Source organism: Cavia porcellus, unplaced genomic scaffold, assembly GCF_034190915.1.
Source record: "Cavia porcellus strain 051 isolate PalLab524CR breed Dunkin Hartley unplaced genomic scaffold, mCavPor4.1 scaffold_28, whole genome shotgun sequence".
In the NCBI taxonomy this organism is placed as follows: domain Eukaryota; kingdom Metazoa; phylum Chordata; class Mammalia; order Rodentia; family Caviidae; genus Cavia; species Cavia porcellus.
The window spans coordinates 28,220,014-28,243,805 of NW_026947511.1; the positions used below are offsets into that span (position 1 = coordinate 28,220,014).

The 23,792-nt window shown below is 53.4% G+C and overlaps 1 protein-coding gene across 1 annotated transcript; it reads left to right on the forward strand.

Annotated features, from left to right (window-relative positions):
• Positions 1 to 2,215: 2,215 nt before the first annotated feature.
• On the forward strand, positions 2,216 to 16,694 carry LOC134473868 (collagen alpha-1(XIII) chain-like). The gene is made up of 2 exons (XM_063239621.1): positions 2,216 to 3,041; positions 16,587 to 16,694. The coding sequence occupies exons 1-2, from the start codon at positions 2,760 to 2,762 to the stop codon at positions 16,677 to 16,679; spliced, it is 375 nt and encodes a 124-aa protein (XP_063095691.1). The 5' UTR covers positions 2,216 to 2,759; the 3' UTR covers positions 16,680 to 16,694.
• The last annotated feature ends 7,098 nt before the right edge of the window (positions 16,695 to 23,792 follow it).

Here is a 23,792-nt window from a genome sequence, read left to right on the forward strand (position 1 = left end):
GGATCCTTTGCTCTGAAAAAAACAAGAGCCAAGAGCAGTTTAAGGAAAGCCCAATTTGCTGTAGCACTTATCTGGGAAAGTCAGTGTTTAATCAGAGGAATTCTCTGCGGTCAGAATTTCAAACAGAACCAGAGAAGGAGAAGGACATCCAACTTCCCGCAGGAAGTCTTGGTTGGCATAAGCTGTCACCCAGCCATTGGGAGTAAACAGAGGCTAACTGCCACTTGTTGGCTTCTTTGTGGGATACAATTTTTCCCCATTCCACATCTGGGAGCCCAGAGGAGGTTCATCCTACATGGTACTGGCAGTGACACCATGTATTGAGTGCCTATTATGTGTCAGACACTGTGCTTTATATGCTTTATATTCCTTATTAAATCCTCCCAAATTGGTAGACACTTTTATTATAAGCCCATTTTATAAATGAGAAAACAAGCTTGGAGACAGTGACTCCAGAATAATGGAATATGATTTATGTCTGGGTTTTTTTTTTTTACTTCAGTGGTCCCAGGAAACTCTGGGGGAAACTTTTCCAATGTTGGGGTCCACAATGCCGGCACGTTCCCCTCCCCTCTCAGCTCCCACTTGCAAAACCACTATAGCCTCATACTGTTTATGTTTCCCTGCCTTAGCATTCAAAGGCCCCTGACAACCTGAGAAGGAAAAGACCAGCTTGCTGTATAAGCAAGGACTGAAACTGATTTTCAGTTCAATTCCTTTATATCCACCTGGAGGGGAGTGAGGAAGCCCCAAATTTCTGAATTTCCTAGTCTGCAATGTCCAGCTGAGAAACTCTCCAGTGCCCCCTAGTGGGCACTGGGTTCTCAAGGGTTAGGGCACAGGATGTCCCAGGGCACCGATTTAGGAACAAAGGTGCACTTAACTCAGTGACACAGCAAAGAAATCTTAGAGCTGAGATTGGAACCCAGAGCTCCTGGCCACCCAGGCCTTGCTGCCCCCTTTCTCTCCCTGTACCCCTTCATGGTAGTAATGTTACAACACTTATTACTTACGACATAGTTACTATGTTACAAGTTCAAGACACTGTGTTAAATGTGTCACTTCTGTTAGATGTGCTGTGATACTGTATTCCACATTAAACTCCCACCTGTCCAGAGCACAGGGTGAAGCTTGTAACAGCCCCCCACCTCCCATTCACATTCAAGGGCCAGCGTTCTCTCCCCTGCCTGGCTCCAGCTTTCTTCAAAAACACAATCGCACCACCTCATTTGCAGGAATAGTCCACAGGCACAAGGAGATAAAGTTTCTTGGGACACAAATCTTAAAGTGGCCAGAGGTGAGAAAGGAAGAGAGAAAACTACAAATGCAAAATAGCCTTCAGCTTCTCTCTAAGGGAATGCGGCTGGGAATAGGACATCACAGCATGAAGGGGAAAGGGTAACAGGGCGGCAGGGCTCCTGCAGGGATGGAGCCCGAGTGTAACAGCTGCTCACCTTCGCTGGCCAGCCAAGGTGAGTGCGCAGCCTGGTCCAGGACCAGCACAGGGGCCAGGCGCACGGCCCTGGATCTGTGCAAGCAGGACGGACACAGGTCAGGACCTGCAAGCTTGGGTGTGAGCCCGGGCTCCTCTTTTCTTCTTTATCCTGTGAAGTCTCGGTCTCAGAAGACAGAAAGGGACGCTAGGTCTACTGGCCCCTGCAGGCTGTCTTTTCACCCCAGAGTCAAGATGTAGATGGCAGATAAATTCTCCTCCTCAGAGTGATGGAGAGGATATAGAACTCGGGTACAGAGATAAAGGTGGGGTCAGTAGGTGGGAGGAGCAAGAAGTGTAGGGGGTCATGCGATGTCAGGGGAGAGGTTCTGGTATGCTGCTTGGAACACGAGGTCCGTTTGGAAGCCCTGCCCATGACTCGGCCAGGTGTCCCGAGCATCCCGAAGGCCGACCTCGAGTACCGCCGGGAAGGTAGAGGGCGGCAGGAGGCTAATGGGCTCTTGGTGTGAATCTGGAGAAGGGAGAGGAGAGCAGCCCCGGTTCCAATCCACACACCCTTCCTGCCTATAAATAACCCCAAGTGTCACTTCAAAGAGGACAGGGAGCGCTGGAGAGGGGCTCCTGGGCCGGCAGGCGGGTGCAGCGGGCCCCCGCACACCACGCCCCCCACCCTGGGCGAGTTTGCATAAATAAACAAATCCCAACCGCCTGCCCCGCAGGAGGTGGAGGAGGAGTGGGGAGGAGGAGGAGGGAGGGGGCGGGAGAGATTAGTTTGGGAAGTAGCACGGATTGCTCATCCGATCCGTGCAGCCGCAGGGAGTGTGTCAAGTTACAGAGGCGCCGGAATCTGCCCCAGCGCTCCTCGGCGGCGGCCGCGACCCACCTCTGCCAGTGGAGCCCTCCGAGAGCGCCCCTGCGCCAGGGGACTGAAACTGGCTGGCCGGGGGGACGCGAGATACCCAGCGGCTCCGACTTCGCGGCACCAACACGGGGATCTGCACGAGCTGGGAAGGAAGGGCGCGCGGAGAGCCGGCCAGATGCCCCTAACTTTCCTGGACTTGAAACGTTCTTCGAAATAACTTTTGCTCACTTTGCTGTACCCTGATTTCCGCTGGTCGTGACTTTCAGCTCTCCCTCCTACTGCTAATTTTTCCGGTCCTCTTTGCACGGAGCAAAGGAAAGGGACGTTCGCCAGCAACACGAGTCCTCTCCCCCCAACTCCGCAGTTTGGATCGCGCCTTGCGGCAGCGGCTCTAGCTTTTATTTATTCTATTTATTTATTTATTGGTTCTCAAGAGGCGAGGGGATGGTGGCGGAGCGCGCCCGTAAAGCTGACGCCGCTGGCGCCCGCGGCCCTGGGGAGCTAGGCGCGCCCGGCACGGTGGCTCAGGCGGAGCACTGCGCGCGGCTGCCGAGCCCGGGGTCGTGCGGGCTGCTGGCGCTGGCGCTGTGCTCGCTGGCGCTCAGCCTTCTCGCCCACTTTCGGACGGCCGAGCTGCAGGCCCGGGTGGCGCGCCTGGAAGCGGAGCGCGGGGAGCAGCAAATGGAGACGGCTATTTTGGGACGAGTCAACCAACTGCAGGACGAGGTCTGTGCTCTTTGTTGGCTTTCTTCCTCCCCGCGGCGCCCTCTCGCGCGGTCTCCGGACTGCACCGGCCCGAGCCCGCGGGCGCTCGCCCTCTGCACCGAGCGCTACGCCCGGGGCTCGCACCAGTTGTCTGTGGGAGGACCTGGGCACAGACAGACGCCGCCCTGCCAGGAGCCTGGAGCCCCGGGGCGGCGGGAGCGTGACCCCGGTTCCCGCCCTAGACAGGCGACTCCGGTGCCCCACGCTGGGAGCGCCCTGGGCGCGCGGGACGGGCGGAGGAAGGCAGGGCGCGCGAAGCTGCGCGGAGGTGGGCAGGCTGGGCTGCGCCCCTCGGCCCAGGCGCGGGTGGCGTGAGCAGCCCCGCGCCCACGCGGCTGAAAGCGAGCCCTGCTCCCCGGCCGCAGCACGCAGCACCCCAACGCCCCACCCCCCACGAGGATAGGTGCCGGCCTGTTAGGGTGACATCGGAAGAGGAAGAGGAGTCGGCCAAGTGTGCTGGCCTGGGGCGAAGGGCACAGTCTTTGCGGGAAGTGGCGTCTCCGTCCTGGCCCAAAAGTGGGTCGCCAGGCTGTGCTCTCCAGGGTCACAACTGAGCTGAGTTCCTCAGCTGGGTGTTTTACTCAGGCGCCTCTGGAATGGCCCCAAACACTTTTTTGGGAGAAAGATGCTGAGCTTACTTTGATCGTAAACGGTTAGAAGGTGCCTATGTGTCCCTTAGCGCGATTTGGGGACTGCAGGAAAAGGCACCGCCCTCCCCAGGAAGGAAGCATCTGCCTCCTTGTGCCACCAGAGGAAAGGCTGGACCTTGAGAGACTGAGGGCTGGGAACGTGCGAGGTGTCAGGGGGCACGGAGGTCTCAGACTCTGTGGAACAGGACAGGAAAGGGAGGGCCTGCAGACTGGGTGCTCTCCGGAGCAGGCTGGACTGGAAGGTTCCTGTGGGGAGGTGTGGGGAGGGCCTCTGACTTAGCAGGAGGTAGGGCGAGCTGTGAAGAGCAGGGCAAAGCCTGCAGCTACCTGGATTCTTGTTTCCATTGCTATTTAGAGGCTGTGCAGTTTGGGTCTAGTATCCTAACCTCTCTGCGCGCTTGCTGATGATGGCAAACTTTGGAGCCCAGCTCTAACTGGTGGGCATTCTGGTAGAACACACTGGTTCCCCACAACCAGGCTTCTCTCCAGGGCCTCTTGTCCCTCACCATTCCTCAGGATGGTCAGGGAAGGGAAGACTACCCGTAGGCCAGGGCAGAGAGGATGCCACAGGGCACTGGTGTTATTGGTGCCCCACAGCTACTGCCAGTCAGTTCATTCCCACACCCCACTCTCCCCCAGAGAATCCACCCACCCGTATTTGTTCCCTGAGTCTGGGGCAGGCTCTGGGAGCCGCTGGAGGAGTAGGCGGCCTCACTGGCTGGTGGAGTGTGCAGAAGGCCTTGGCTGGCAGGAAAGAGGGCACCAGTGCCTCTTGGTACCTTGGGGACCCTGACTGTGCCTGGACCAGCATCTGACCTCAGAACTTAAACTTGCCGCCCTCTTGCAGTGGTCAAGGTGAACCCGCCCATCTTGGCCTCCTGATTCTCTGTTCAAGCCAGGCTGCTCTTGGCATGGGGCTGACTGCTTCATCCTCCCCCATGGCCGCAGGATGTTCACCCTGCTGACTTCTGGGCCTCCTCATCTGCCAGAGCTAAAAGTCATCCCCAAAGGTCATCTAAAGTGACCCTCCTTTTACAGTGGGAAATCCGAGGCCTAAAGAAGGGCAGTAGGTTGCTCAGGTCAGGTATGAGATCCAGACACCAGAACCGAGGTTTGCAGACCCCGTGGACAGTGGTCTTTCCATTGTGTTCTGCCGGTGTTTACTGAGGGCCAGGTACCAGCCAGGCTTCGTGGGAGATGTGCTTCTGCCCCTTCCACATAATGGCAAGTGGAACACAAAAGGAAAATGGACAGTGTCCGTGCTGTGTGGAGAATGCGACCACAGTGGAAGAGGGGAGGCCAGGAAACATTCAGTGTAGCCTGGTGGTGGTGGCAGTCATGGTGGTCTTCCTGGGAAAGTGATCTTAGGGGAGCAGGTAAGAAAGAAGCAGGAGATAGTCAGGCAAAGGGGTGAGTGTAGGCTTTGCACTAAGGCTGGAGCCAGAGGGAGGCGTTTGCCTTGAGCTGAAGAAAGTCCAAGACCTTGGAGCTGGGAGGGAAGGAGGTGGAGGGTGTGGCTGGAGAGAAAGGGGAGCCCCACACGAGAGGGGCTTAGAGACAGTGAGAGCCATATGAGGGTGGTAGGGCCACTGAAGGGCTTTGAAGAGGGCACTTTTGTCCCTAGAATGAGAGTTTAAGGTGGGCAAATCAGTGAGGACAAACAGGAGGTTGTTGTAAACTAAGAGGCCATGATCAGGACTGGGGGAGAGAGAGGCAGAGAGGGGTGACTGGGCACAGTGGCCACAGTCTCAGGATCTGAGGTTGGCATGGGGATCAAAGGGAGGGAGCTGTCCTGTGGGCAGAGGCCTGGCCCCTGTGGGCATGGGGCCTCTCACATGCATCCCATAGAGTAGCCACCAGCCACATGTCACTTCTTATATGTGACTTAATTAAAATTAACTGAGATTTAAATTTCCTTGGTCACACAAGCCCTTTTCGGGCTGAGTGGCCAGGATAGCTAGTAGCTACCACACTGGGCAGGGTGGTAGATGCTATGCCTGATGTGTTGCTGCAAGAATCCTCTCCAATGGCGCTGTTCTAGGGGCAGCTTCTAGGCCTGCAGAGATGTCCCAAAGCCACTTGAGGGAACCCACTCTTAGCCTTTCCTTTCCCGGGAGTGTCTTCAGATCTAAGCAAAGAGCTGAGGAGGTAAGGCCTGGGGGTCAGGGGGACAGGAGCAGGCGAGGAGAGGGACAGGTGCAGGAAAGTGGCCACCTGGCTTTGCTGTCAGCATGGTGGTATAGAGGGTCCCCCCTCTCCTGGGTACACAGGCAGTTGGTGAGCTCAGGGGGCCAAACTCAGGATTCTGTTGGCTATGTGGCCTCCGGTGAGCCCTATAAGCTGCACTAGGTCTCCTCCCCGAGACCCTTGGATTGGCAGCTAGGGGCAGCACCTGAGAGGTGCCATTGCCAAAAGCCAAGGTCAGGACCCAGTGAGCCCTTGGAGTCTCCCGGGGCTGTGCCAGGTAAGCCTGGACCGTGCCTGGAGGTTGGATACAGGGCAGGGGACAGGGAGGCAGGGGCACTTGAAACAAGGTGAACACAGAGACTGAATGTGTGCCAGGCAGGAGGGAGAGGCAGGGAGGACAGGCTGAGGCGATGACACTGGTCAGGTGGGTCACAGCCGGAAGGGGTGGGGAACAGGGAGAACCCCTCCCCCAGCTGTGTCTATCTCAGGTCTGGGACCCTTAATGAGCACTCCAGCTGCTTGTCGTGCTTGCTGTAAAGAAAGACACTGGAATGTCCCAAATGGAGAAAATCAGATGACACCTAGAGCTGACAGCAGTGTGCAGGGAAAGAGAAGAGATTAAAAGTAGCCAAATCTACTCTGTGGGGCCCGGGGAGCAGAGGAAGATCTCAGCCTCCACCTTCCAGGGGAATTTTGCTGATACCAGGCAGACTCTCTATCCCTCATAATAAAACAGCTGTAGCAGGACTATTGCTGTGCCTGTCGCAAAGTTCGCTGTTCTTGATCCTCCTAGTTTCCCAAGGGATTGATGCTCTCATTACCCCATTTTACAGATAAGGAGACTGATGTCATTGTCCCTCCCTCTCACTATCTATGACTCATTCTTCAGGCATGGAGAAGCCCTCCTAGGAGAGGGAGTGGTTGAAACTTCTAGGTTAAAATATCGATGAGCCCCCAGGCAGACTCCCTCATTCCTAAAAATAACACCTGTCAGATAAATGGCCTTATATCTATAGGTGCATACAGAGGCCTTATATTGAGTCCTTTTCAGAAGAGGTGGTTAGAGGAGAGATCATAGCAGTGGTTGGAAGGTTGGGGCTCTGGACAGGGTCCCCTAGGATGGGAATGCTGGAATGAGGATGGGCGCAGCCCCTGAAAGGGTTGGAATATGCCCGCATGCCTCCAGTCCTAGCCCCAGCTATAGACTTGTCTCGGGGAGCGTTCTCTGGAAGGGGGCCTTCACAGCAGTCCACAGAGGGGGAGATGATTAATGCCCATAAGCCAGGGGTCCCTGCTGGGAGAGTGGGGGTCACTCAGTGCTCTGACTTCCCACCTGGATAGAGCAGCCCCTGGAACCCACCCCCCACCCTCACTGCCAAGGTCAGGAGCTGTGTTTTCATCAAGTCATGGTGACTGTGACCATGACCTCCTTCCTCAACACTGAAGGAAATGAGGTGGAGCCTAGGGCCACAATTTGTATTAATAGCTACTGTTTATGAGTGCTTATTCTGCAGCCAGGCATTATTCAAAGAGCTTTCTACCTGTGGGTCCACAAAATCTTCACAATAATCCTATGAGGTGGTTACTGCTTTTACAGTTCCCTTTCCACAGAAAAGATCAGGGCAGCCTGGAGAGGTGCAGTAACTTCCCCAAGGTCACACAGCTAGTGAAGAGCAGAGAGAGACCTTGAACCCTGGCCGTGTGGCCCCTGAGCTGTCACTGCAAGGCACCAGGCTCTACTCATAGGCTTACACACCATATCTAACTGCTGAGGCCGGGTCCAGTCAGGGCTGGGACGGTTCAGGTGGGTTCGCTCCCAGAGAGGCTAGGTGTCGGGCTGACATCGGGTCCCTGTTGTAAGAACCCTCCTCGCCTGAACCTGATGAAGAGCCTGTCCAGGCCTGGCCTCTGGACTGCCTGTCAGGGGTGGGTTTGTTCTGTCTCTTGGGATCAGCAGTGGCTTAGCACCCAGTCTGGGCTTCACCCAGCGGCACATCGTGGTCCTTTAGGCCAAGTTTTGTGTAAGTTTCGATTCCAACTACTTGCTCACCCGGTCCTTATTTCGTTTTTTCCTGTCTTACCTTCTCTGTCTTCCTAAATAGTATCCGTCTCTCTGTCTGTACCAGGTGGGTGATGCCCCCTTTAGACCCAAGCTAGGATTTACTGTTCTGAAGTAGCTATTTTAAAGTTACCCCCCTCTTTCTCTTTGTACCCAGATGCCCTCAAAGGCCTGCACCTGGACTGGCAACCAGGTGGCTGTGTTAGAATCACCTGGGGAGCTGGAAAAACACTGGCCAGTTCCCTCACTTGGGGCCCCACAGAATGCGAGGTGCTGAAGGGGCGATTTGGGGGTTATGGAGAAGTTGTCAGTGAGAGTCCAACTGCACGTGGAGTACTTCAAAAGCTTCCAGATTTAAAGAAGAGTCAGCAGTAGGTTCTCTGATGCCATCACTTTTCAAGAAAATTGAGTTATCCAGGGCAGGCCTCAGAGACCTAGGCTTTCCCCCACCACACACTGGTGGGGGGACATCAGACATCGCCCTGTGCATGCTGGGGAAACATTCTGCCTCCACAGCCTTCTTTTAGTTGGACTCTGACCTCAAACCAGCTTCTTGAGTCTTCAGTAAGTGAGAGAAGCAGGTTCTCCCAAGGGAAACTGAGGCCCAGAGATGGGGAAAGCCCCCAGCAGCACCCCACTGACACTTCCTCTCTCTCATGGATGCTGCCATTTACGGGGGTGGGGCGAGGGATTCCCGCAGACAGCTCTCCAGGGTGCTTTAGGGTGGGTGGAGGCTGCTGGCAGCTCATGTCCTGCTCCTTCAAAAAGCCAAGACAATCGAAGCCCAAAGGGGCGGAACAGCCTGCCTGCAAGGCTGGGCCTGGCCTCTGGGAGGGAGGGAGGGACACTGGCCTCCTGTCTCCCTGCCTGGAGGCTGCTGTGGGGTTTCCTGACACCCTGCATGGCCAGGGTCCACGTGGGCTGGGCCTCTTCAGCTCTTTCCCTTCCTCAGCGCCCCCATCCCCTGAGCCTCACAACCTCCCATGGACAGAAGCCACCTGGGTCTTTACTCTGACTGATGGCTTAGGCAGGTCCTTCCCTCTGCCATGGGCTTCCCTACCTCCCAGCCTCCCACTGGTGGCCATATTTCTCCCTGGAGACCTGGCTGCCCCAACCCTGTTCCAGTCCTGGGCTTCTATCATCCCTGGTTCTGGACCAGCACAGTTGTCTGTTAGGCTACCGAGGTCCTAGGATGCCACTTCGGGGTCAGGCCTGTAGGACTTTAGGAGTAGGGCCTGGAAGAATGACCTCTGGTCGAGGAGTTGCAGAAAGAGAATTGATTGGGTTAAAAGGTCTTTTGCTGGAGCTCTTCATCCACGCCCTCACCTCCACTAGCCCTCCTGCACATGGGGGGAGACTTAGTGACTCATCCTGTACCATCCAGCTCCCCCACCCCACAGAATCAGAGTGTTGGAAGGAAAGTCCTTCACAAGGCATGTGCTTGGGCATACTGGTGCTTACCTGTAATCCCAGCACTCAGGAGGCTGAGGCAGGAGGAGCCCCACAAGCCCAACTTAGGCTATGTAGTGAGTTCAAAACCAGCCTGGAACACTTAGCAAGACTCTGTCTTAAAACAAAACAAAATAAAACAAAAACTGGAAATCCCCAAAGCAGCCCTGGTCTTCCCGTCTCCACACTGTCAGCAATGGGGAGCTCACTACCTTCCACAGCTGACTGTTCCAGGGTTGGACAGCTCTGGCTTTTTGTGCCAAGCTCCAGCCCCATCTCCGAATGCCCCATCCCACACATCTCAAAGACACCTCAGTGTCAACGTGCAGACGCTGAGCGGGGACATCTCCCCTCCCTCCCACGCCTTTATCTTGGTGCTGTGGCCCCAGCCTCAGACTGTCCTAGACCCTTCCTAGTTGTCACCCCTCCCAAGCCTGACCCAGCCCACCCCGACTCATCTGCTCCCAGCGCCTCCACCCTGCCCCTCTTATCCATACTGCAGCCAGGGAGCCTTTTTACAACCACGCCAATCTCCCTGATTGACACTTCTTAGAAAGTACCCTGGGTTCTCAGGCCAGAAACGGAGCTCTCATATATACCCCCATGTGACCTGTGTTCAGCCCTTGATACCCTCTCTGGCTGCATGGCTCACCGACTCTTGCTTTTTGAGCTCTGCTGATTGGAGTTCCACTGTTCTGCTGGGCGCATGGGCTCTGGAGCCAGGTTGCTGGGTGCAAGTCCAGCTGTGTGACCTTGAGCAAGTTATTTGAGCTCTCTGTGCCTTCTGGTGTACCTCTGTTAGGTGGGAATGCTGGTAACATGTCTCCCCCATGAAGGTTGTTTTCAGAATTAAAAAACGTTAAAACTGAGAGCTTTGAACAGTGCCTTGACCTCCAGTAACAGATATTTTAATCTCCTTGAAAGAACCAAGCTCCACAGAGAGCAGAGGACACGGGCTCCGACCTGGGCTCCGAGCAGGGCTCCTGGGTTCCCATCATGCCTCTGGGCCGCCCAGCTGGGTGTGGTCCTGCAGGTCACCTCTCCTCTCTCTGCCTCGGCTTCCTTGCTCATGAGCTGAGTACTGAGAGTACTGAATGGATGATGTGTGTGTTGCATTTCCGAGCTGGCTTTGTGCTGGCCCCGGTGCCCGGGCCTTGTTACTTGCCCGGATGCTCAGCTCAGCTCTCACACCCCACGGTGAGCCCACGAGGGTGTCTCTGACAGGCTCTCAGCATCTGGTCCCTGGGCTGCAGCCTTGTGGACAGTGGCTGCTGCCCAGAATGAGTGCCATGAGGATTGTCTCACCCCCACTTGGCTTATCGTGCATCTCAGCAGCGGGTTTCCACACCCACGTGTGCAAGGGAGTTGCAAAGGGGTGTGGTCACAGCTTCTACCCAGGGCTCTGGCCCTCAGCCCTTCCACTGTGTGGTAGGGGGCTGTAGCCTCCCCTCACAGAGATGGGCCCTGACTCCTGAGACCCTGCAGGTCCTGGGCCCTGTGCTTAGCGGCTCCCCTGTCACCAGTAGCGGGGCCCCGCTCCTAGACCCTCCCGAGGCAGCATCAAGGCCTTGGGACAGCTGGAGGGAAGGACTTCCCATACAAAAGCTAAGGCGGTCATACGAGGATGTGTCTCCTCTCCCTGCCTTTTTCTGAGTTATAGAGTGAGGGACCACAGAGATCTATGCTTATGTCAGAGGGGTGAGCAGACAGACCCTCAGGCCCTGTCTCATGGCTGTGGAAGGCTGTGATCAGGTGCCAAGTTCAAAACACGAAAGGAACTGTGGAAGGAGGAAGCAGCCAGTTCCTGGGTCCCCCAAGGCACTTCTCCAATGCACAGGCCCAGGGCAGCTGGGTGAGTCCAGGCGGGTGGGTGTCGACTGGACATCCGGGCTTCCTCCGGTTTGATTCCGCCCTGCTGAGCTGCCTATACCCTGAGGCATGTGGCCCCACGTGGGCTGTCTCTTGAATAAACCCCTTCTGTGGGGTTGGCCCTCCTCTGTGGTCCCAGGGAGCCCGCACTGAGGAGTCTCTGCTCTTGGCTGAAGGGCTCTCCCTCCCCATCCCCATCTCCCCTGAGCCCAGCCCAAAGCCCACTTCCTCCTGAGACCAGGGGGACAGACCTATTGCACAGACCTAAGAGTAAGTGATTCTGTTCTAGTGTGGAGCAGAGACACCAGCCTCGGCTCAGCTCACACTGGAAGGCTTGGTCTCCAGCGTGTAATCAGCATAACTGCTCCAGTAGATGGGATCAAGTGCCCCCCAGTGCCTGGCACTGGGATCAGGGCACTGGCATAGGTGCAGAAGCTATGCCTGCCTGCCATGGTCATATTCACAGATACCTGCTCTTATTTAGCTTCTGGTCTCAGAGTTAGAAAGGCAGAGCCTCCCTCGATCCCTCTCCCTCTTAGGAAGCAGATCTGGGTTTCTCAGTACAGGGAGAAGCAAGGTGAGTCCAGGACATGTGACCACTTGCTCAGTGGTGCACTCAACATGGCCAAATGGACAGGGACCATGCCAGCCCCTCTGTGGCAGATAGAGGACCCAGGGATTGCAGCAACTCCAGACAGACAGACAGACAGACAGACAGACATGGCTTGCACCTGGCCACCAAGAACAGCAACTTGCCAGGCAGGTGCGTATGCTTCCTCACACCTGATGGCTCTTTTGGTTTTCTCTTCCCCACAGTCTAACAGATCACTGCTGTTATGCCATTCCACCAGTGAGGACATCAAGGCCCACAGGGATTCCACCATTTGCTTAACACACAGTTATTGGGGAAGCTGGGATGAGACCTCAGGACCTGGCACTGCCTAAGTACTTCAAGGTCCTGTCCATGCCACCAAACCCTACACAGGATGGATGCTTCATATGAGTTTTGGGACCATCTGTGCCAGCCCCAGAGAAAGTCCCAAGGGTTTTCATAGGCTCATAAACTGATCAGAAACTAATCATTAAGTGGCATTTTTCCCTGCAGCACCCAGCCCAGTGCATGGTACACAGTGCTCGCTGCTTGCAGGCTATGATCATTGGTCATTATTGTCAGTGCTTCCTGGTCTCTGTGGGACTCTCCTCTGTTACTTTATTTGGTCTTCATGTTCCTTTGGAAGTTGGTAGGGAACCACACCCCCACTTTTTATATCCCCACAAAGGCAGGGCCAGGTTCTTGGTCACAGTGTGGCAGAACAGAGCTCACCTGACTTTTCCCTCTTATTACCCTCACAACTTGGACCCGGACCATGTAGGACAGGGGCCAGGTGGAGCCAGGTCCCTTTAAGAGCCCTCAGGCTGGGACATGGGGAAGGAGTGGCCCCTAAACCCAAGGCCGGCTGGAACTGCATTCTCTGGGGGAGCGAGTGGCCGCCTGGCATTTTCCCTTTGATACTGATACAGGCATTTTAATAGCTTCGACCCATCAGGCGGGTGATGTTTCAGCTCTGGCCATGCAGGGCATTCCAGGAGGCCCTGGCTGCCGGCAAGGGAGAAGCGGGAAGGCTTCTGCTCTCAGGGTAACAGGGAGTCCATGCAGGGGTTAGGAAAGGTTCCCACCCGCTCCTGAGCCATAGCCTGGAGACTTCTAACCTGGGCTCTCAAATTCATGCACCTAAGGGAACCAAGCTGTTGCCTAAGCAGGTGAACCTGGCTGCGGGAAAGACTGCCACTGTGCCATGTGTGAGGGGGCAGCTACCCCGCAGCATCACCTGGCCCACAGCTGCCAACCCTCCCATGGTGCAAGACAGACTGGAAGTCAGAGCTTCATGTGACATCACCTGATTTGTAAACAGCCAGTACTTACTGAGCACCTGCCACATGCTGAGCCATGTTCTAGACACTGGGGACATGGCAGGGAATAAAACAGAACAATGTATCCATGTCCTTGTGGGATTTACCTTGTAATGGTAGGCAGAGGCGCTAAGCAAGATAAATATGTAAAAAATACAAATAAATAAATCAAGGAGGAAACGAATCAGGGAAGGGGCTTGGAAGTGTGGGGATAGGATATAAAAAACAAGGAAGGTGTCATCCAGGTGGACAACTAGGAAAGGCTATCGCAGATACAGATCGCAGATACAGGGGCCAATAAGTGCAAAGGCCCTGAGGCAGAGGAAAGACTGCTAAGTGCAGAGTAGGAAGCTGGGGGGTCACTCTGGCAACTGAGTTGAGACCTAGCTGTAGGGTCATGGGCAGAGACACAGAGGGACCTTTTAGAAGGTTATCAAAGTAACAGCCAGAGAAGATGAGGTTTGGGCCAGGTGGTCCTGGTGGAGGTGGTGAGAAGAAGCAGATGCTGGTTGCATCTGGAAGACAAAGAATATGAGCCGATCATTGAATGGGTGAGCATGAGAGCAAGAGGCACTGATGACTATTCTGAGCACCAGGTGGGATGCAAGTGTCATTCCCTCCCTGTGATGGGCAAGCTGGTGAGAAGCGGGAGTGGAGCCGGGGAGGGGACAGATCAGGAGCTCAGTTTTGCTGTGCTAATTCTGAGATGCTTGTGAGTGGACACATCTGGCGGCCATGAGTGTGTGCACTGGGATTCTTCAGGGGTGTCCAAATTGCCCAAGACCGGGCAGGGTCCTTGAGGGAGCCAGGGCGTAGCAGCAGGAGGTGTGGCCTTGGATGGTGGCCTTGGTGGCCTCCAAGATTTAGGTGTTAGGTAGACAAGAAGGTGCCAGTGAAGAGAACCAAGGGGGCAGCCAAAGTGACAACAGGGGAATGGAGGTAGCTGGCTTCTTGGGAAGCAAGCACTGGGAGTGTTTCCTGGAAAAGAAGCAAGCAAACAGTGCCATGGGACTGTCCCTGTGCCCAGCAACTCGGAGTCTACTGTGTGCCCAAGGGAACGAGCCCTGTACCTTGACAGAAGCCATGTGCAGCCCCCGGTGTAAATGAAACATGTGTAGAGCAATGGTGACCCAGCAGGAAGGCAGGGGACTTGTTGGCCTGTGGTCCCTTTACAGGCATGATGCGGGGATCAGGAGAGCAGGAGGAGTTGGCTTTGGAAGGGAGCACACGTGAGAGGGATGCAAAATGGCACCCAGGGTTACAGATACAGAGGGAAGATTAGGTTGGCAGCGATGACTGTCACCACGCACACTTCTGTTGGCACCTAGCAGAGGGGTGCTGTTGGATGAGCCATGAGCCTGGTGGTCACAACCCAAGGCCAGATTGTTGCAAATATCACTGGCCCATGACTATGGATCATTGACTAGCTCTATCACTTAACAAATCTGTGTCACTTGTGCCCTGGGGAACAGACCCTCAGGTTGTGTGGGAAGGGGTGTGTAAATAGGCTCCTGAAGCCTCTTCCTGGAAAGTGCCCTTCATGAGCTGGGCTCGGACCTGGGCATCAGAGAGCTTCCACTAGACTTTGTCCTGGGGGACCACTGTTTGCCCAGTGGCCACTCTGCCCTGTGTATCCTGGCCTCAGTAGCCAACTGCCTCACAGCTGGGTGCCACCCTCCCCTCTCTAAGTGAGAGATGTTCCCACTCTTCCTGTCTCTGACCTTCAGGCCCCTGCTAACCTCAGAGCCTCCTTCCACCTTGTCCATCCCTGTGTCCTTACCAGGACATCTGTACTCATGTTTCTCCAGCCAGACAGAGTCGACTTGGCCTCACAGGCTTGAAGGCACAGCTTATAGCCACCATATCCTGACTGTGTGGCCTTTTGCAAGTCACTCAACTTGAGTCTGTTTCCTTGAGCAGCTCATTTTAAGCCTCCCTTAGAATTTGATTGTGACAGACGTGATTCTTGGGATTGAAATACTTTACTCAGTGCGGTAGGGCTGAGTTTGCTCTGAATCTTTCTAAAGCTTCCTGACCTTCCCTCCCCACTACCCAGTTATCAGGTTCATGATATCTCCTATGTGACAATTTTTCTTCTCCTGTGGCCCACCCTGAAGGGCAAAACGGCACAGCACTGAGGAAGCAAACGCCCAGGAAATGCATATGGTGTGCCTGACCTCCCAACCAGCTAGCACTGTCCAGTAGGATGACAGCCTTCAAATATAGCCAGATTTTGCCAGCCAGAGTGCAGGCCCATGTGGCAGGATCTTCCCATTTTTCAAGAGAAACTAGAAATACAAATTTGCATGAGAAACTACCCACAGCAAAATATTGGCAGCAGCCTGCATAACAGTTTTCAAAATCTCTATTGGAATCAGATGAACTGCACTAAGGGCCAATTTGGTTCTGTGGCTGCCAGTTTCTAACTGCTGCGCTGGTGTCAAAGAGCATGGGATCAAACCCTAGCTCCATCCTTTACTTCTCTGAGTCCTGAGCCGGTGGCAGTCTCACTTCTGTGCCCAAGTCCTCGCCTGTAACGAGAGTGTAGTAATGGCTGATGATCACTGAGGGTTTCTAGGGTATGAGATTCATGCTTTGTACATTGACCTTTCTAGTAACCCAAGTGGCTGGGTCCACTGGACCCTGGGCAATGGCCAGGGTCTGAGAGCCACGTGAGCCTGGCAGTCCAGCTGCATACACCCCTGTGATAATCATGCCTACTCACTGTGAGGATGAAGCAGGAATCCCCACACATGACAGTAGGTGTACTGCTCCCAGTGGAGTGGGCACTTGGGACGCTAGCATCTGTGGTCATCCTTCTGTGTGTTGCATGGACTTGTCCACTTGCCACCATGCACATGACACTCCTAGGGAGTAGGGGTATCCTCCCTTCAAATTGGCATGGTGAACTCAAGCTGTCAGGAAGAGGTCTGTTGGTGGTGGAGGGGTGGTGCCAGGGGCTTTCAAGCCTCCATACCTGCCCACCTGCCTGTGCTACCTTCATAATGGATGCCCAAGGAATACCAGGCATTGTCCCTGCCTGGATCCATCAGAAGGGCTGTCCAAGAAGGGAAACAACAGGGGCCAGAGAAAAGCCTGTCACTGTGCACATGAACATGGGGTGCAGAAGGCCACAGTCTGTTTACAGGGCCCTGAGGGTGGTGTTAAGAGCTTGCCCAAGACATTAGACCCTGAGATTACTGCAGTAGGTCTTCTCTGCTTCTTATTAACCAGATGCCTCGTGGCCAGTGGGGGGCCATTAATCACCAGTCTTTGATCCAGGAGCAGCATTCCCCTCCCCTCTCTGCTAGTCTGTAGATGCTTCCCAGGGCTTGGTGTTTACAAGCTCTCGGTGACTCCTCTTTCTGTCTCCTTGCACAGAAATGGCAACTCCACTCTCGGAGGCGCAGGGAGGCCCCGAAGATATCTCCAGGATGTAACTGCCCACCAGGTAAGGAACTCCATGAACCATGAGGTCAGTGTCCCTAGGACAGGCACTGAGTACCGGAAGTCCTTCTTAGTGGTCGTGCTGAATTCATAGACCACCTGAGCCACTGCTTCTCATTTGAAAGATGGAGGAATAATGGTGTCTATGATGATTATGGTCTGTCTACCTGCTAATGGGCCATCCTGTCATCTATTCATCCATCTGTCCATCCATCCATCCAACCACTCATCCACCCACCCACCAGTCATCCATTTAAGCGTGCATTCATTGCCTCTCATCCATTTATCACCTCTTCTATGGGGCTGACACTCTCTGAAACAGGTTGCAAGGTAATCAGCTAAGATGATAGATTTGACTGTGTCTTGAAAAATCACAATGTGTTATGCAGAACCCAAGGGAAGATCAGCTTCATGAGTGGGGACCCTACTTGCCATGTTCACTGGTGTACCTGCAGCTCCTGACGTACACTTGGTGCACAAAGATGTTTGTTACCTGAGTAGACAAGTGCCCTTAATTATTGTGAGGCAACGCACCAGGTGCCTTGGGTGGGGGGTGCCCAATGCATGACATCTAAGCCACTGCCTACACCCACATTCTTACCAGGTACCAGGCAGCCTTGAAAATTGCCAGGTGATAGGGTGGAATGAAGGTAGCCAGTCTAATCTGGGTTCAAATGCTGCTTTTGCCATTTACTTGTGTCGCATGGGCAAATCCCTTACCAACCTTGCCTATTCTAGTATCACTGGCCTGCTCCGTAACTGTGTCTCCGCATGTATTTAGAGCTGTTCAGGGCACTTGCTCTGTGCCAGCTGCCATTCCAAGCACTGAGCTGAAGTACATTGTCTGAAGTTTATACCATTGATACGGGACAGCTCCTGAGAACTTTTCCAGGTAGCTATGAGAATGACAGATGAACAAGATGCCCTGTTCCTTTGAGTAGCTAAATTGAGCTATGTTCCTTTGGACTGGGGAAACAAGCCCCAAAAAACAGGCTGGGAGAGACAAGGTAACACATGAAAGTAATCACAAGGAGATTTGACTCTCTGTCAGTCCGGAGTGTGGCCCCCTTGGCACCCGCTGTCAGGTCCTCCTCTGGCCATAGGAGACAAGCGCCCCTAGGAACCCTTACCCAGGTCCCCAGGCCAGGGAAGGAGGCTAACAGATGCTAAACATATGGGACATGTAGAGACCACCACAGTGGTTAGATGTGATGGGGCTGAGGTGGGAGTCACAGACCAGATGCTCTGCACGGGAGACATGAGGGCGTGAAAGGATTCAGCTGGCTACAGTCAGAAGAAGGTTGTCCAGGTTAATTAAAAGGGTATCCAGAGGCCTGGGAAGCTCCTTCCCTCCCTCCCTCAGAGTCCAGGCAATTGGACCCTGGGGTCTGGGAAAGCTTCCTGTAGAGGAATGCCAAGATTAATGAGATGAGGCGGAGCTGGGGGGCGAGTAACAAGGCCTGAGCAGAGTGACTGCATACATCTGCATCTCTGGGGGCTGCCCACAGTTAAGTGATTGTATCTCATAACTTTTAAGCCATTGCAACTGATGAAGAGCAGGAGATTTGGAGCTGCAGAATATGTTTGAATTCTACATAGATGGCCTTCAGAGAGTTTCTTAACCTCTGTGCCTCAGTTGTCTTGCCTGAAAAGCAGGGATAATAGTCATCATCTTGCAGATATGTGGTGGAGATTCAGTGAGATTCAGTGAGATTCAGACCATCTGCATTGCTAGCACAGTGTCTGATCTACATTAAACACCATCATTACTATTATTTCCTCACCTGGCTCTGGTACGTCAAGGACACCCAGAGATCCTTATCAAACTCTGCATCTGGGTGTTCAGGGCATGGAGAGCGGCATGTTGGTGGCCAAGCTGAAACTTTTCCCCTACCTGATCTGGGAAAGTGTGGCAGCTGTCTGATGGCCTTTGGGGGGCTGGCTGCTGACACAGTGGTGCCCAACCCACAGGGAGAGCCCCTCTCTGTGCCCTAGAAAACTCAATATGAACAGGAGTTCACCACCATAGCTCCGCGTCATAGCAGCTGCTATCACTGTCCTTAAGTGAGTACCCACTGTGGGCCAGTACAGTCCTCAGGACACTGACAAGACAAGAGTGAGAGTCCGCACATCCTGAAATGCTGCCATCCCCGAGTGTGTGAGTAAAATCTCGCTCCCCGCTCCCCTCGCCGTGCAGCTCTGATTCTTGTTGTAGGGTTAGTTTACAAATCATGTTAACCATTTGCAGGACTCATAGGACTGTAAAGTACCATGTGGAAATGCAGAGCATTATTCAACTTGGTAACCCCAGCACTTACTCTCGTGCCCCTTACCTCATAGATGCTCAATGAATGCTCAACAAATTCAGGAATCATTCTTGACGACTCAGTTCTTTCTTGTGATCTCCATCTGCTGTCTGATTACTTTGGATGCCTTGCCTTCTGTCCGACCCCCCGTCTTGCCTAATACTGGAATCGCCACCATAGGATGCAACAAATAAACACACTCTTCCTGCCTATGGTGACTCTTGGGATCAGGATCTACAGTCCCAAACCCAGGCATGCTTTGTTTGTGCCTCTGTGGCCAGCTCTGTGGTGGGTGTGTTCTCCCTTGTAGCAGCGTGGGCCTTTGGTGGTACCCAGCAGGCTTGGGATGAATAATCGTGGGCAGAGAACCTACCTTCTTCCCTTCCTAGTCTGACCTCGCCAGCATGGGACCCTCCCTGTCCTAAAATAGCCTTGGACTGGCTCGGAGCTGGCCGCATCCTGCTTCTGGGCCACAAGTGCTGTTTGCCAGGATAGTGATGGGCTCCCAGGCCAGCCATGGAATGCCAGAGGTCAAGTCCCAGTTGGGAGGGACACTCGGCCAAGAGTTTAGAGGAATAGGTGTGGACCATTTGCAAAGCTGCAGTCTGTCTGGTGGGACAGGAGAAGGGGCTTTGGGAAGAAATGTACATACCGTGGGAAAAAAATATACATACCACGGGACTTCCTGGGCCACTTGAGATGAATACAAAGATCAGGGAAATGCACCCATTCTCAAGCCTAGTTCTAATTAACAAAGGAAGAGCAGGACAATATAGGTTTCAGCTGGCAAGGAAGCAGCTCCTTCAGGCCCACCTCACTGGGACTGGGTGGAGTAGTCAGTGCCACATCCAAGCCGGGGCTGGTGGCCTGAGACGTGGAACCCTGTCACACATAGAAGGAACCCTGGCTAGCTGCGGTGCTGGGCCAATCACCTCACTGCCTGGGCCTCATCTGTAAGGGAAAGAGCAGGCCAGGTTCACATCTTGACTGCCCAGCTGAAACCTTGGCTTCAGCAGCAACAGCAGCAGTAGCAGCAAAGGCAGGTGGGGTCAGCTCTGCCTATTAGTGCCATCTGTCACCAGCCCTCGTGTGGAAGATGCATGGCAGGGAGGGGAGATGTTGCTGGTCAAGCTTGTGGGAGAGGCTGTGAGCAGGCCTGGATTCAGAATGCTGGTGACAGGTGTGTGTCAAGAGCCAGAGAGCCCTGAGGAACTTGGAATCCTAGCAGAGCTTTCCTGAGGAGGTGGCACAGAGGCTGGCCACAAGGAAGCAGGTGAGAGGGTATGCAGTTAGACCTCAGGGTCACCTGCCAGTGTAACAAGGGCCCCCAAATACAGGGACTCAAGCAGGTCTCTCTCACATAATATGACAAAGAGGCATGATCCAGGGCTGAAAAGTGGCCCTGTCACATTCTTCTTAGGGCAGTCATCTCTGGGCCCCTGGCGGTCACTTTGGTTCTCAGCGTCTCCCAGCTAGCAAGATTGAGGAAGAGACTAGGGCAGTATATGCTCAAACCCTCAAGAGCAGAATGTGGCGGGGAGGGGGGAACAGGGGGTGCAGCGGGGGGCGGGGGGAGGATTCCTCACTTCCACTCACACCCCAATGGCCAGCACTCCTCCTTTCCCAGCTCCACGAGAGGCCAAACAATGTCTTTTGCTGGGTGGCCTCATGCCAGAGAGCACTTTGTCACTGTGGGAGGCAGGAGAAGAGGTATCTGGGAATGACTAGCACTCTGCGCAGAGGGCTTTCCAAGGACTGTCAAAGACAAACTTGCGGGACTGGAAACAAGGTAGGAATGTTTGGGGATGACAGGCTGCTTAAGGTATCTGAAGCACAGCACAGCATGGTGACGGGAAATGGCTAAGCAATGGGCAGGGTGGAAAGAGATGTCAAGACTGCAAAGAGGCTGAGGTGTTTAACTCTCTCATTCAATGAGGTCAGTTGGTTTTCACGCTGAGGGTGATTGATTGGCAACGGCCGCCTGGAGGGTTGTGCGGACTCAGCTTCTGAGGCTGCGTTAGACTCAACAGGAAGTGTGGTAATCACTTAATCATGTCTGCCATGGGTGCAGGAGCATGAGCAACAGCACCTGTGCCCTGGCTTTTATCCTCGCAGGATGTAATGTAGCATCAGAGAAGGTTTGGGGGCAGGATGATGGGGCAGATGCCTCAGAGGGCAGAACCACCCCTTCCAGCATCAAAAGTGGTGGTCCTGTGGACAGGGTTCTACTTTCTCATGTGCTTCTGTTCTGTCCAGATTGCAGCAGCTTCTCCAGGCTCGGTGATTTCCCCTCTGTGTTGAGAGCTGCTGCCTGCAATCCTGAGCCCTCTTCTTTGGCCACCTTTGCTCTGTTTTCCCTGGCACCGGATTTGGTCCCCTCAGCCCACCTCAGCCCCATGACGTTGACATGGGCAAAGCCTACGGCTGGGGCCTTGGTCTCGCTTTGGTCTCCTTGTACCTCCCCGTGCTGCCGCAGGGCAAACCCACAGCCACACCCCGTTCTTTGTGGTCCTCCTCATTTCAGACTCAGCTAACCCAGAAAAGGGAGACTTCAGACCACACTGTCCCCTGGTGCCATTAACAAAGAAAAGGATCACAGAGCTGGTGGTTATTTCAGGGAGAACATTTCAACTGAAGAAACACTGTTTTCAGACGCCCTGCTTGACATGCAAATAATTGATGGGTTGCCTCTGACTCATCTGGCTATTCCTTAAAGGAAGTCCCCAAGGGCCACCTGGTAAGGGACTCTACTGTTTGATTGCTCTTGTCACTGGTGTTCGGACACTCCCTTGGTCTGCAGCCAGAAGTGTTTCACGTGCTGTCCAGGCCTCGGTCCTCCCCTCCCCAGCGTTCCTCCTGACCTGACCTAGCTGCCTTCCCCAGCAGCCGGCTCACCCCATGGCAGCGCAGTCAGTGCCTCCCTCATCCCTGCGCGCTCTGTACTCCTCTGGCTGCTAGGATGTTTTCAGTTCTGCACTGCCTCCAAACCACCCTTCCCTCCCTCACATTTTTATTTGCTCACCCCACTACAGTGACCTGCTTTTTTCTCTAGCCTGATCTCTAGCCACCCCGTGCCATCTTCCTTGTCTCTCAGTAAAACCAGGCTGCTCACAGTGTCCCCCATGCACGCTTGCCGTGCTCTGCTGACATTGTGTTCTCTCTCCCCGTCTGTAGAACCCTCAAGCCCCCCACCAGCTGTGACATTGTCCCAGCAGTAGCACCACCCAACCAGTTCCAAAAATAAGACCGGTTCTTAGCGTAATTTTTGTTCCATGCAGTAGGGCTTATTTTCAGGGAATGCCTTATTTTTTTCAGGTATAACATCTACATTTATTCTTGTACAACAATCTGCTTTTATTCAAATAACCATGACATCTTCTTCAAAAACTCCAAATTGCAATCTGAATTTCTTACAATTCCATTTCCTGTAGGGCTATTGGCCCCAGTCTCTAGTGCCCAGCAATGAAGTTCTCGTTAAATAAACACTTTAGTGGTTCAGCGCCTGTCCAGCAAGTGGGAAGTCCTAAGTTCAACTCCTGGTACTGCACCCCCAAATGAACAAATTCCCCCAAACAAATGGGATTATTATGTATTACTAACATAATACATTACTAACCAATAAAAATTTGGATTAAACAAAAATAAATAAACACTTCTGTCCAATGTAGCCTGCTCGTGATCCACCCAGCTGCCAGTGATTTTATCCCACGAATTCTTCACCCAATCATGACCTCTTGTAGGTTGGGCTTCACAAAGTTTTCATAATCAAGTGTTAATTGAAGACTTACACGGCAGGCCCTTGTAACAAAAATGATGACAGTTACGAACAGTGGTTCACACAAAAATGACGTTTTTAGGCACCGAAGTTCAGAAAATGTTTATTGTATATGAATGCATTAAATACATCTGTTACAACACACAACATATCAAATTATGAAGGTCATGTTAGACACATCCAGGTCCACATGTTATTAAGTGCACATGTTATTCGGGTGCTGTGTCTGTATTCTGATTGGTCATTTGGCAGTAAGGCTCAAATTCATCTGTTTACATGGGTGTTTACCTTTCACCCAAAGACACCCACTTGAGTATTTGCACAAACTTAATTGTAATTTATATTATCATGTATTATAAGTATTAAGGTCAATAATATACTTATTTACATTTAATTTTGCATTAATATTGTTTTATAGTTTGGTACATCTCTTGTGTGTTGCAATGGACATACTAAATGCATCTGTCTGGCTGGCCATTTTAACTGGGGCTAATTTTTAGTGTAGTGTTTCTGTTACAAATATCCCCCCAAACATCATTCTAGGGCTTATTGTCAGTTCATTCTTATTTTGGGAGAAATACAGTATTTTAGCTCTGTTCCTTAATTCTGCCCTTGGCACTTGGCTGACAGAATGCTTGATGTGTGCTCGGTATATAATAGGCAAGACCCTTATGGGGATGAGTAGTTTGTCTCAAATGAAGAGACGGAGATGCAGGTACCTGCACAGGCGAGATGCAGGTACCTGCACAGGCTTCACTGCAGCCAGGACCATGCACCACATGATGCAGATCCTGTTCTCAGCACTTATCACAAGACTGTGGTGGGAACCGCCCTTGTGGGCTGCGGCTCTGGAGAACTTCCTCTGCGCCCCACAAACCACACTAGGCAGCGTCCTTGGTGTCTCACCTGGAAGCCTCATGGGTCAGCCATCCTCAAAGGGCACATGACTAAAGCCAGCATTTGTCCCCCACACCTGGCCTTTTGTGACATGCGCCATCTCACCCAGCACCAAAGTGGTTCGAGATACAATCTTCTCTCCATGTTCTATGAACCACAAGT